The sequence below is a fragment of the Dreissena polymorpha genome, chromosome 4 (assembly GCF_020536995.1).
Source record: "Dreissena polymorpha isolate Duluth1 chromosome 4, UMN_Dpol_1.0, whole genome shotgun sequence".
Classification (NCBI taxonomy): domain Eukaryota; kingdom Metazoa; phylum Mollusca; class Bivalvia; order Myida; family Dreissenidae; genus Dreissena; species Dreissena polymorpha.
The window spans coordinates 18,232,612-18,246,628 of record NC_068358.1 but is presented as its reverse complement, the minus strand read 5'-3'; the positions used below and the strand labels follow the sequence as shown (position 1 = coordinate 18,246,628).

The window sequence follows — 14,017 nt, the reverse complement described above, 5'->3', positions numbered from 1 at the left end:
ACTATCATGAGGGGACTGGGCAGGCAAAGTTAGATAACTCTGGCGTGCATTTGTACAGAGTTATGTGTCCTTTTTATACTTAGAAATTGAAAATTTTGGTTAAGTTTTGTGTTTAGGTCCATTTTATTCCTACAGTATCAAAGCTATTGCTTTCATACTTGCAACACTTACTAACTATCATAAGGGGACTGTGCAGGCAAACTAATGTAACTCTGACTAGCATTTTGACAGAATTATGGGCCCTTTTTATACTTAGAAAATTGAAAATTTGGTTAAGTTTTGTGTTTAGGTCCACTTTATTCCTACAGTATCAAAGCTATTGCTTTCATACTTGCAACACTTATTAACTATCATAAGGGGACTGTGCAGGCAAAGTTGTGTAACTCTGACTGGCATATGGACGGAATTATGGGCCCTTTATACTTAGAAAATTGAACATTTGGTTAAGTTTTGTGTTTTGGTCAACTTTACCCCTAAAGTATCCTAGATATTGCTTTCATACTTGGAACACTCGCAAACTATCATAAGGGTACAGTAAAAGGACAAGTTGCATAACTCTGGTTGTCATTTTTACGGAATTATGGCCCTTTTTTGACTTAGTAACTTTGAATATATGGTTAAATTTTGTGTTTCGATCCACTTTACTTCTTAACTATCAAGGCTATTGCTTTCAAACTTCAAATACTTTCATGCTATCATGAGGTTACTGTACCTGGCAAGTTGAATTTTACCTTGACCTTTGAATGACCTTGACTCTCAAGGTCAAATTATTAAATTTTGCTAAAATTGCCATAACTTCTTTATTTATGATTAGATTTGATTGATACTTTGACAAAACTACTCTTACTTGACATACCACAATAGACTCCACCCAAACATCCCCCGTGCCCTCCCCCCCCCCCCCCCCGAATCCCCCCCCTCTTTGCTCATGTCGGTCTGTCGGTCCGTCCACCAGGTGGTTGTCAGACGATAACTCAAGAACGCTTGGGCCTAGGATCATGAAACTTAATAGGTACATTGATCATGACTCGCAGATGACCCCTATTGATTTTGAGGTCACTAGGTCAAAGGTCAAGGTCACGGTGACCAGAAATAGTAAAATGGTTTTTGAATAATAACTCAAGAAAGCAAACGCCTAGGATCATGAAACTTCATGGGTAGATTGATCATGACTTGCAGATGACCCCTATTGATTTTTAGGTCACTAGGTCAAAGGTCAAGGTCACGGTGACCCGAAATAGTAAAATGGTTTCCGGATGATAACTCAAGAACGCATACACCTAGGATCATGAAACTTCATGGGTAGATTGATCATGACTCGCAGATGACCCCTATTGATTTTGAGGTCACTAGGTCAAAGGTCAAGGTCACGGTGACCCGAAATAGTAAAATTGTTTTTGGATGATAACTCAAGAATGCATACGCCTAGGATATGGGGGGCATGCATGTTTTACAGACAGCCCTTGTTTTTTGTTTGTTTTTTTTAAGATCATCTCACAAATGACCACCACACCCTCACACTATACCCCCCCCCCCCCCCCCCCCTCCCACCCCACCCCCACCCAAATTTTTTTTTTTTTGAAACGGTAAAAAAACCCACAAATATTTATTTTTATTATTTTATGTTTGAAATACCGTCCAACCATGGCACCCAAGAATCCCAACCCCCCCCCCTCCCCCCACCCAGCCCCCCCCCCTAATTTTTATGCCCCCCTTCGAAGAAGAGGGGGTATATTGCTTTGCTCATGTCTGTCGGTCGGTCCGTCCACCAGGTGGTTGTCAGACGATAACTCAAGAACGCTTGGGCCTAGGATCATGAAACTTCATAGGTACATTAATCATGACTCGCTGATGACCCCTATTGATTTTGAGGTCACTAGGTCAAAGGTCAAGGTCACGGTGACCAGAAATAGTATAATGGTTTTTGAATGATAACTCAAGAACGCATACGCCTAGGATCATGAAACTTCATGGGTAGATTGCAGTGCCTTCCGCAGGAATTTGTTCAGGCGCCCCGGGGGTGGGTTCGGGAGGGGTGTCCCCTCCAGACGTTGATTTTGTTTAATTTAACGTGTCAATTCACGTTCTGTGGTGCGTTATAACTCAAAGAAAAACAGCGTCAAAAGACGTCATTTGGTGCGCTATGACTCTTCAAAAGAATCCCCCAGTCATTAAAAAATAAAAAAATTTATATTGTTTAATTGTTTTAAAACTTTTTTCAGGTCACTAGGTCAAAGGTCAAGGTCACAGTGACAAAAATCGTATTCACACAATGGCTGCCACTACAACGGACAGCCCATATGGGGGGCATGCATGTTTTACAAACAGCCCTTGTTTTTTTTTTTGTTTTTTTTTTAAGATCATCTCACAAATGACCACCACACCCTCACACTATACCCCCCCCCCCCAAATTTCATTTTTTTTAAACGGTTAAAAACACAAATATTTATTTTTATTATTTTATGTTTGAAATACCGTCCAACCATCACACCCAAGAATCCCCCCCCCCAATGTTTTTGTGTGTTTTTAACCAGGTTTTCCAAAGGAAAAAACTGGTTATTAGATTGGCGAATGCGGGCAGGCTGGCTGGCTGGCTGGCGGGCTGGCGGGCGGGCGAACAAGCTTGTCCGGGCCATAACTATGTCGTTCATTGTCAGATTTTAAAATCATTTGGCACATTTGTTCACCATCATTGGACGGTGTGTCGCGCGAAATAATTACGTCGATATCTCCAAGGTCAAGGTCACACTTTGAGTTCAAAGGTCAAAAATGGCCATAAATGAGCTTGTCCTGGCCATAACTATGTCATTCATTGTGAGATTTTAAAATCATTTGGCACATTTGTTCACCATCATGGGACGGTGTGTCGCACGAAAGAATCACGTCATTATCTCCAATGTCAAGGTCGCCACGACTAAAAATAGATTTTTTTTTAAAAATCAAACTTACAAAGGGGGTTTATTTTGTTTGTTCATTTCAAAAGTTCAGTTTGAGTTTTCTCCCTTTATCAGATTTTTTTTTCACAATGAAAACCTGGTTTTGTGACAATTTTGTCCCTTGTTTTGCTTTTTTTTTCGCATTTTTGGAAAATAATGTAATAAATGTCCACACCCCCACACTATACACCCCTCTTCACTCCACCCCTCCCTCCTTTGTGATTGAAAATGAGAGTCCCTTCACCTTTAAAAAGAAAATAGATGAGCGGTCTGCACCCGCAAGGCGGTGCTCTTGTTATTATTATTTATAACCCAAATGATTGATTTGTCAAAGGTTTTTTTTTAATGATATAATTATAATTTCTTTGATGTTCATTAAGTACCTGTGGACTTATGTCCATAGATACATGATCAACTCTGGCTACGATCTCTTTTAAACCACAGGCCTTGGTTGTCAGTGATGTCTGACATGGTCATAATTGTCTGTGAGACCCCCCCCCCCCCCCCGTTGGGTTGGACAAAATTCAAGGGAAGTATTAACCTTGAAAGGGAGATGATTTCTATACCTGCTGACAAACACATCTCTTGTTTCCTATATTTTTATCTTAAGTCAGTTGACGCCTGCCTCACTAACGCAACCGATTTTGAAACCTTGGGACAAAGAACTGGATGTAAATATCTCGCTGACATACGCCAAGTCTTGTAAGCCTTTGTTATATTGCAGGTCTCCGTTCCTAGAGCTGGGTCAGCTGGCAGGCTATGAGTTGTACAAGGGGGAGGAGGTGCCAGCTGGGGGTATCATCACAGGCATTGGCAGAGTGGCAGGGTAGGTCAGTATGGCATGCTGTAAAGGACACTAACAAGGAGTCATCATAGTTAATCATTCAAGTCACGATTAAGGATCATAAAAGGATGCTGCTCAAAGGGGCAGGTTGACAAGCTGAGCACTTCATGAAATGATTTAATTAATTCTGGGATTTCCTTAGTCCACCAAGTGGAACTAAAGCTTTTAGATCATTCATAGTTAATTCGTTTTCTGTTAAATATTTGAAATTAACATTTCGATTTTTATATGTTTAGCTCACCTGAACTCAATGTGCTACTGGTGAGCTTTTGTAATTGCCTTGTTTGCGTCGTCCTTCGTGCGTCATCAACATTTACCTTGTTAACACTCAAAGGGCCACATTTGTTGTCCAATCTTCATGAAAATTTGTCAGAACATGTGTCAAAATGATATATTGGACAAGATTAAAAATGGTTCAATTTGGTTAAAAAATTTGGCTGCCAGAGGGCGTTGCAGTTTTCTTTATATGGCTATAGTAAAACCTTGTTTACACTTTTTATGAAACTTAGTCAGAACATAAGTTCTAATGCTATCTTGGATGAGTTCAAAAATGGTCCTGGTCTGTTGAAAAACATGGCGGCCAGGAGGGGGGCATTTTTTCCTTTTATGTCTTACTGGGTAATTAATACAAATATTAATATTAATACTAGAAGTCACTTTTTTGGTTCAATCTTCATGAATCAGCTTGCACTGTTTCAATATACATGTAGTCTAGTTCCTTTGGGTCTCAGGTAAGGGCCTATGGTCCTCTTGTTAAAATATTTTTCAACCAAGAGGGTAATGATGGGGAACCAAAAAAGATCATTTGAAGCTCCCTTCTATTTTACTCTGGAGATATTTCTGTAATTAACCCTTTGCATGCTGGGTAATTTGTCAATTGCTAAATTATCGTCTGCTGAATTTCTAAACTTAGCATTTTCTTCGATTTTTTCAAAGAATACTATCAGAATAGCGAACAGTTTGGATCCAGATGAGACGCCACGTTCTGTGGCGTCTCATCTGGATCCAAACTGTTTGCAAAGGCCTTTAAAATTCGGTTCCAGCACTGTAAGGGTTAAATAAACAGCACTTAACGGATGTAGTTGTAGAAATTAAATGCCAATGTTGTAAAGACTTAGTGGTCACGCATCAGAAGAACAGTTTTACTGATTGGATAACTAATGTCTTATTAATGTTTTAGCTATTTATGTTTGTTTTATTTATCTATGTTGCTTTCATTGAGTGGAGTTGAATTGAGATCAGTTATAGATCTTACTACATAAACATACTTAAGATTAAAGTGTATGTATTATTATACAATTATTATGTAATAACATACAAGTTATGTTTTTAAAAGATAACTACCGTAATCTTGTACGTATTTTGTGACAGTAAATAACTAAGTTTGGGAGAAGACATTAAAATGTACTTAAATTTAACACACAACCATACCTTAAAATAATGAGAAATGAATTTGAAACCAAATTTCAGCCATGTTGTCCTGGTATTGAATGACAAGAACTTGGTGGTTTCAGTGTGGAGTGTATGATAGTTGCCAACGACCCGACTGTCAAAGGGGGCTCCTATTACCCTATTACTGTGAGGAAGCATTTACGGGCACAGGAAATAGCACAGCAGAATTGCCTCCCTTGCATTTATCTTGGTAAGAGCTTGAAGTGTGTATGTATTTAACCATGTTTTCAACGTAGTTGAAAATTCTTGTTATAGTCTTATGGAAGTTATGCATCATGGTACATATATAGTTGCATTGAAGTTATACTTTACTTATATTAGTTCCTCACAGTCACTTAACAAATGTGGCTGGATACTAATTCACGGATTTGACATAGTCATTTTTTGCTGATACTGGATTTTCCTCAAAAATGTTGTTAAATTTTTAAGAAGTATTTAGAAAAAAAGCAAATCTAGTTAATTCTTAGTTTAATTGGTGAATTATTGAATTGGCATCTCAACAGGAGCAAGTCGCGTTGTTAAAAAAATCATGTTTTGGTGTCAAGTGTTTATTTACAAAAAACTATTATGAGCTTATAGAACAATTATGAGCTTGTTAGTATGGTCTCCAGGACTCAAAGTTGTTGATGTTTCACTAAAAAGTAACTAATCATTACAGAATACATTATGTTATAGTGGACTCTGGTGGTGCCAACCTGCCTCGCCAGGCAGATGTCTTCCCTGACAGAGACCACTTTGGTCGCATCTTTTTCAATCAAGCTAACATGTCTGCCCTTGGAATACCTCAGGTAAGGTTTGTTAAACATGTCAGGGCTCGACATTAAAGGTAGTCCGACTGTCCGGGACAACCAAATTGTTAGTCCGGACAAGTAAATATAGAATTTGCTAGTCCGACGGGACAAATGGTTATTGTAAATGTATAACTTAGAAAAAATGCCTTTAAAGCCATTATTTCTGTGGAGATATCACTCAACTTTTCCGAGTATATTTTGTATACGTTTAATCGTCGAAGCCAGAGATATTCCGATAGTTCCATGTGATACATGTACTACACTGTACTGTTCACAAGGAAAGCAACCCTTAACATTTTTTCTTTGTCATTTTACGACACCGGTACACACCGATCTTACAGACAATTAACGTAGTGATGTCCTCTATGGATAAAATGATTTTTTTTTTTTAAATATCAGTTAAGTACTGTACATATACATCACTTTTAACATTTTCTGTTTGATGTTGGCAACACACATGTTTTTGTTGGGTATTATGGCTTTGTATAATGTTTAAAGATCAATAATCTTGAGTTTTCCTGTTATTCTAGTCAGTTCTTTTTGTATTGAAATTGCCTACAATTATGTTTACATGTATTTTGAACGATTCACGTCTTTATGATTTGAGCATTTTGTATTATTTCATTATTTTGCAAAGTGCTGAGCAGAATAAGATATAATGGTCAGGACATGTTGCTTTTTGGTCAGGACAAATGAAATTATGTCTGATGTCTGCCCTTGGAATACTCAGATAAGGTTTGGTGAACATGTCTTACCTTGGAATACCTCAGGTAAGGTTTGTCAAACATGTCTTCCCTTGGAAAACTCAGGTAAGGTTTGGTGAACATGTCTGCCCTTGGAATACCTCAGGTAAGGTTTGTCAAACATGTCTTCCCTTGGAAAACTCAGGTAAGGTTTGGTGGACATGTCTTCCCTTGTAAAACTCAGGTAAGGTTTGGTGGACATGTCTTTCCTTGTAAAACTCAGGTAAGGTTTGTTAAACATGTCTTCTTTTGGAAAACTCAGGTAAGGTTTGGTAAACATGTCTTCCCTTTGAAAATTTAAGTAAGGTTTGGTACATGTCTTCCATTGGAAAACTCAGGTAAGATTTGGTAAACATGTGTTCACTTTGAAAACTTAGGTAAGGTTTGGTGAACATGTCTTCCCTTGGAAAACTCAGGTAAGGTTTGGTAAACATGTCTTTCCTTGGAAAACTCAGGTAAGGTTTAGTAAACATGTCTTCCCTTGGAAAACTCAGGTAAGGTTTGGTAAACATATCTTCCCTTGGAAAACTCAGGTAAGGTTTGTTGGACATGTCTTCCCTTGGAATACTCAGGTAAGGTTTGTTGAACATGTCTTCCCTTGGAAAACTCGGGTAAGATTTGGTAAACATGTCTGATAAGGTTGGGTGAACTTGTTTGCCCTAGGAATAAATCAGGTAAGTTTTGGTTAACATGTCTACCCTTGGAATACCTCAGGTAAGGTTTGGAGAACATGTCTCCCCTTGAAATACTAAGGTAAAGTTTGGTAAACATGTCTGCCTTGGAAAACTCAGGTAAGGTTTGGTAAACATATCTGTCCTTGGAATACCTGAGGTAAGGTTTGTAAGGTTTGATGAACATGTCTTTCCTTGGAATACTAAGGTAAGGTTTGGTGAACATGTCAGTCATTGGAATATCTCAGGTAAGTTTTGGTGAACATGATTGCCATTGGAATATCTCAGGTAAGGTTTGGTAAACATGTCTGCCCTTGGAATACCTCAGGTAAGGTTTGGTGAACATGTCTGCCCTTGGAATACCTTGGGTAAGGTTTGGTGAACATGTCTGCCCTTGGACTACCTCATGTAAGGTTTAGTAAGCAAGTCTGCTCATGGAATATCTCAGGTAAGGTTTGATGAACATGTCTTCCCTTGGAATACCTCAGGTAATGTTTGGAGAACATGTCTGCCATTTGAATACTCAGGTAAGGTTTGGTAAACATGTCTGCCATTGGAATACCTCATGTAAGGTTTAGTGAACATGTCTGTCCTTGGAATACTTCATGTAAGTTTTGGTAAACATTTCTGCCTTGGAAAACTCAGGTAAGGTTTGGTTTACATGTATGCCCTTGGAATACCTCAGGTAAGGTTTAGTAAACATTTCTGCCTTGGAAAACTCAGGCAAGGTTTGGTAAACATGTTTGCCCCTGGAATACCTCAGGTAAGGTTTGGTGGACATGTCTGCCTTTGAAAACTCAGGTAAGGTTTGGTAAACATGTATGCCCTTGAAATACCTCAGGTAAGGTTTGGTAAACATATCTTCCCTTGAGTTGTGGTATTATTTTTCACCAATTTGAGGATGGAGCTTGGGCCCCCTGGATTGGAAAAATGTGTTGTTTTTACTCATATTGATTAATTTAGCTGTGTTTTTAGCTCACCTGAGCACAACGTGCTCACGGTGAGCTATTGTGATTGCCTTTTGTCCGTCGTGCGTCATCAACATTTACCTTGTTAACACTCTAGAGGCCACATTTATTGTCCAATCTTCATGAAACTTACTCAGATCATGTGTCCCAATAATATCTTGGACGAGTTCTAAAATGGTTCCGGTTGATTGAAAAACATGGCCGCCAGGGGGCGTGGCAGTTTTATATATAGCAAACCTTGTTAACACTCTAGAAGTCACATGTATTGTCCGATCTTCATGAAACTTTGTTAGAACATGTGTCCCAATAATATCTTGGACGAGTTTGAAAATGGTTCCGGTTGGTTGAAAAACATGGCCGCCAGGGGGCGTGACAGTTTTCCTGATATGGCTATAGTAAAACCTTGTTCACACTCTAGAAGTCACTTTTAAGTCCAATCTTCATGAAACTTGGTCAAAACATGTGTCCCAATAACATCTTGGACGAGTTCGAAAATGGTTCCAGTTGAATGAAAAACATGGCTGCCATGGGGCGGGGCAGTTTTCCTTATATGGCTTTACTGTATGGTAAAACCTTGTTAACACTCTAGAAGTCACATTTGTGGTCTAATGCTCATGAAACTTGGTCAGAATATTTGAACTAATAATATCTGGGCTAAGTTCAAAAATGGTTGAGATCAGTTAAAAAACATGGCCGCAAGGGGACGTGGCATTTTTCCTTAAATGGCTATTTACTACAAAACCTTGTTAACACTCTAGAAGTCACATTTATTATCCAATCATTATGAAACTTGATCTGAACATTTGTTCTAACAATTGCTTGAGTGAGTTTGAAAATGGTTATGGTTTGTTGAAAAACATGGCCACCAGGGGGGGGGGGGGGGGGGCAGTTGTCCTTATATGACTTTAGTGAAAACTTGTTGACACTATATTAGCCACATTTATTGGCCAATCTTCATGAAACTTGGTCAGAACATTTGTCCCAATGAAATTTTGCCAGAGATTGAAACTGGGTCATATGAGCTAAAAACTAGGTCACAAGGTCAAATATAAAAAAAAACATGTTAAAAGTCACTTTTTTGGTTCAAAATAATCTTCATGAATCAGCTTGCATTTTTTTCAGAATAGTCTAGTTCCTTTGGCTTTCAGGTGAGCGCCTTAGGGCCTGATGGCCCTCTTGTTATCATTATAGGATTAACTTATAGTGCTGGTTAGGGAAAAGGAAAAATGTTGCGATTTAATGGAAAAACTTTTTTATGGAAACCTCCAGTTGGGAACTTAGGGCAGTCGTTTGGGAACAATACATAATTTAGGGTATTGGGAATGGGGCCGAATATATGCCCTTAACATGCTCCAAGAAAGTTTGCTGTCTTAATTGAAAGTAACAAACATTACATGTCGGTTATCCTTGACAATAGATCAAACACATTTAAATTAACACACAATATAATATCCTATGACACTGAAACCCTCCTGTATGCTGATTATCAACACAATTTTCTCGTTATTTGATGGCAATTGTTATCAAAACATGGACTTTTTCTTGACAGTCATCTGCAAACAACTTTATCTTCTGTTTCTTATGCAGAGGATATTTTTATTTTAACAGAATATTCAAATCAAAATATTGAATCATTACTTCAGTTTGATTATGTCCCCGGTAGCCTGTAGGGTGGCATATACCAGTTCACTGTCCGTCAGTCCATCCGTCTGTCAGTCAGTCTGTCCGTCCGTCCGAAAACATTAACATTGCCCATAACTTTTGCAATATTGAAGACAGCAACTTGATATTTGGCATGCATGTGTATCTCATGGAGCTGCACATTTTCAGTGGTGAAAGATCAAGGTCATCCTTCAAGGTCAAAGGTCAAATATATGGCTTCAAAGCAGCGCAGTAGGGGACATTGTGTTTCTGAAAAACACATCTCTTGTGTAATCTTCAAATACTTTGCTTTTTTTCTTATCACCATTTAGAGGCTTTTGTTTACCAGCTCTGACTGTCTATTCAGTGTTACAGTTTCAGTTGTGTTGTGCTTCTTCAGGTTGCTGTGGTGCTGGGTTCCTGTACGGCAGGTGGTGCATACGTTCCCGCCATGGCTGATGAAAGTATCATTGTGCGCAAACAGGGAACCATCTTCCTTGGTGGACCACCATTGGTTGGTACCCAATCTGTTGATAGAATTATTTTAGATTTGAGCCTCACTCTTGGAAACAGGATTTAATGCATGTACGTAAAGTGAAGTCCCAGATCAGGGACAACACTTCTAATGTTTCTGTACTTTTTCTATAAAGGAAGTCTCTGCTTGGCAAAAATACAGTTTGGGCGGAAAGTGTCTTCCCTGATGAGCCTGTGCAGACTGCACAGGCTGATCTGGGATGACACTATAAGTACATGTATTAAACCCAGTTTAGGTCATCTAGTGGAGACTTTGTAAAGAAATTTCATTTCTATTCTTTCAAACAAGTGAAGATGTGTACCTGGCCTTTAGAGAAGATCTTCTTGACACACTGTATATATTTATATAAATTTACTTAATATGTTCTTCAATCTACATGGACATGAAATTCAATCTTTCCATTACAATCTTCTTCTAAACAAGTTAGGATGTGGAGTCAATATAGACAAGCACCCACATATCTAAACTTATTAGTATAATGATTAGAAGAGAAAACAAAACAGCAATTGAAATCATTCTGATGGATATAAATGGTTAAAACATATGATTGAAAATGGTCAATAAATGGCAGCCCTGAGGCAGGGGTTGATAACCCTCAGGCGATTATTGTATGTCCGGAGCTATTATCTAGCCATGTCCCAGATAGGCCCCCGGGCTATTATCTAGCCATGTCCCAGCTAGGCCATTTATTAACCTCTTAATAATGAACAAGAAATGTGTTACAGACCAAAGGACTCAAACATTAAAAAAAAAATTTAGATATTAAGAGAAAGAGAAAGGGTACCACAAATTATATAGAGGATACATAATGGTATATATCTGATGACACTTTCCGCCTTCAATGGATTTTTGCTTAGAAGAGACTCCCTTTTAAATAAAACAACCATCAAATCAGAAGGTGTCATCTCTGATTAGCCTGTGCAGACTTTCGATGCTTATCAGGGACAACTATTTAGGTGCATGCATAAAGCCCAATATTCCCTTAGCGAGGCTCTTATTATTTTGTCTTGTTCTGAGAAAACAGGGCTTAATTTATGTGCGTAAAGTGTCGTCCCAGATTAGCCTGTGCAGTCTTTACAGGCTAATCAGGGATGACACTTTCCGCTTTAATGGTATTTTTAGTTTCAAGGAAGTCCCTCCTTACCAAAAATCAAGTTTAGGCGAAAAGTATCGTCCCTGATTAGCCTGTGCGGACTGCACAGGCTAATCTGGGATGACACTTTACGCACATGTATTATGCCCAGTTTTATCAGAACAAGACACAAATAATGTGATTAATCATTAAAAATTAGTCAGTGATATTGTTACACCCCAGAACAAAACTAACCTCTAGTCTTTTGTATCTCTATACCAGGTGAAGGCAGCTACAGGAGAAGAAGTGTCTGCAGAAGACCTGGGTGGGGCTGACCTACATTGCAGGTGACTACATGCTGGTAGTGTAGAAAATAGTATGTTTGATATCTGTGACCACATTACTGGTTTGTCCGACAATGTTGATACATCTGCACCAATATTTATATAAGCCTTGCACTGGGAACGGGTTAAATGCATGTGTGTAAAGTTTGGTCTCAGATTAGTCTGTGAAGTTCACACAGGCTAATCAGGGACGACACTTTACACCTGAACTCAATTTTGGTTTACAAGAGGCCTTTTTTCTATTTTATCCCATCATCAGACGTGCATTGTCGAAATAAACCACTGTGGAATAAATTTTCCTCTATTACGGCAGTGCTGAAATATAGCTGTCATGCCAAGGCTCGTGGTTCAGATTTTCTAAGCCTCGCAAAATAAACTTTGCTTTATTCGGCACCGACCTAGTATTCTCTATTTCTGTGTTCAGCAAGAGTGGTGTGACAGACTACTACGCTCACGATGACGGCATGCCTTGCACCTTGCCAGGAACTGCATCAGAAACATCAACTATAAAAAAGACCCACAGGTAGGTAGCCTTGGCATTGTGACGTGTTCTGTGAAAAACTGGCCTTAATTCATGTGCGAAAAGTCTCGACACAAATAAGCCTGTGTAGTTTGCAATGACTAATCAAGGTTACTTTCTGCTTTGATAGTATTTTTCATTTAAAGGAAGTCTCTAATTGGAAAAAGTCCAGTTTTAAGCACACAGTGCAGTCCCAGATAACATGGCATATGTCCCGGATTGTCCAGGATTTTCCCAGAAATGAAGAATGTGTCCCGCAGTCCCGAAAATCTGTCAAATGTCCCGGATTTTACAAAATCTAATATACATGTACCTTATCTTAGGCTTAAATGCACCTCGAATCTGTGTTCCCACTAATCGGCAGCGTCTCCATGGCAATGCCTACCCAAAAGGTAACTACGATACGTGTCAAAATCAATCAATTAACAGGGGTCCTGTTATCATATCCATTGTCTCACGTTCGCAGTCAAACCGAAAAGGCGGCATTGTTTAATGTGGTTTTTAATTTTCTTTAATATACTACATTATAATTTCCCGCTGCAAAAGGGCAAAGGAGTTATTCACACATCTGAAGTCCAACATCATAGTGTAAAAAATTAAGTACAGATCTCAAGGTTCGCTGCTCTACGAAGTTTTTATGCGCCGTGGATACACCCATGCGTTTTCTGCAGATAATGTGACATGGACACTAAAGCAATTTGGTGCTCTTTTCTAACACGAAAAAAACATGTGGCTTGTATCTACTTAAGGAAGAAGTAATGTTTCATTTGACGTTAATAGATCTAGTGTATTTTGGATAGGCTTTTGAACTTAGCAATTTACAATGTGAAAAAAAATGCGTACCAAAAAGGCATATATGTCTATAAATATCGCGATATGTATACATGTCCTGGAAAATCGGCAAAAGTCACTGAAAATTGAGCTCAATGTCCCGCCATTGGTCTGAAAATTTATAGCATGTATGAGTCTGATAAGCTTGTGGTGAACTAAATAGGGTAAACTGGGACGGCACTGTACGCTAATTTTTCCAATGGATAAATGTATTTGAGACTTTACAACTTTAATTATTATATCTGAAGAGCTGTGAATTTTTCGACAAATGGAAGATTTTTTATTGAAGAAAAATTTTTGTATGAATTGGTATATAGTTTTTGTAAATATGATATGATAAATGGACAGAATAATCTTGAAAAATTGTAAGTCTAACAGTCTATTTTTTTCTTGTTCAGGTACAGTGACCTCCCCTGACCCCTCCATTGTATTCAGCAGACGAACTTATGGCATTGTGGGAGGAAACCTGAAAAAGACATTTGATGTCAGAGAGGTACACATGTTTTTAAAATTCATACTTTGTTTTTTACTTTAATAAATGAAAACAAAAATTACTATTATGATGTCTCTTATTTCTGTAGACATTATTGTTAAAAAAAGCTTTTCTATTGTATGTTTGTATGCAGGAATTATATTGATTAAATCGACATAAATGTTAAACCATATATG

At 38.3% G+C, this 14,017-nt stretch overlaps 1 protein-coding gene across 1 annotated transcript in view; it reads left to right on the top strand.

Annotated features, from left to right (window-relative positions):
• The window catches only part of LOC127878258 (methylcrotonoyl-CoA carboxylase beta chain, mitochondrial-like), a 29,399-nt gene extending 15,634 nt beyond the window's left edge, over positions 1-13,765 (top strand). Inside the window, exons 5-11 of the mRNA XM_052424777.1 lie at positions 3,661-3,762; positions 5,295-5,422; positions 5,908-6,020; positions 10,447-10,560; positions 11,936-12,000; positions 12,422-12,520; positions 13,747-13,765. Of these exons, the coding sequence (XP_052280737.1) occupies positions 3,661-3,762; positions 5,295-5,422; positions 5,908-6,020; positions 10,447-10,560; positions 11,936-12,000; positions 12,422-12,520; positions 13,747-13,765 (640 nt within the window). The remainder of the gene's footprint in view (positions 1-3,660; positions 3,763-5,294; positions 5,423-5,907; positions 6,021-10,446; positions 10,561-11,935; positions 12,001-12,421; positions 12,521-13,746) is intronic.
• Positions 13,766-14,017: the final 252 nt, after the last annotated feature.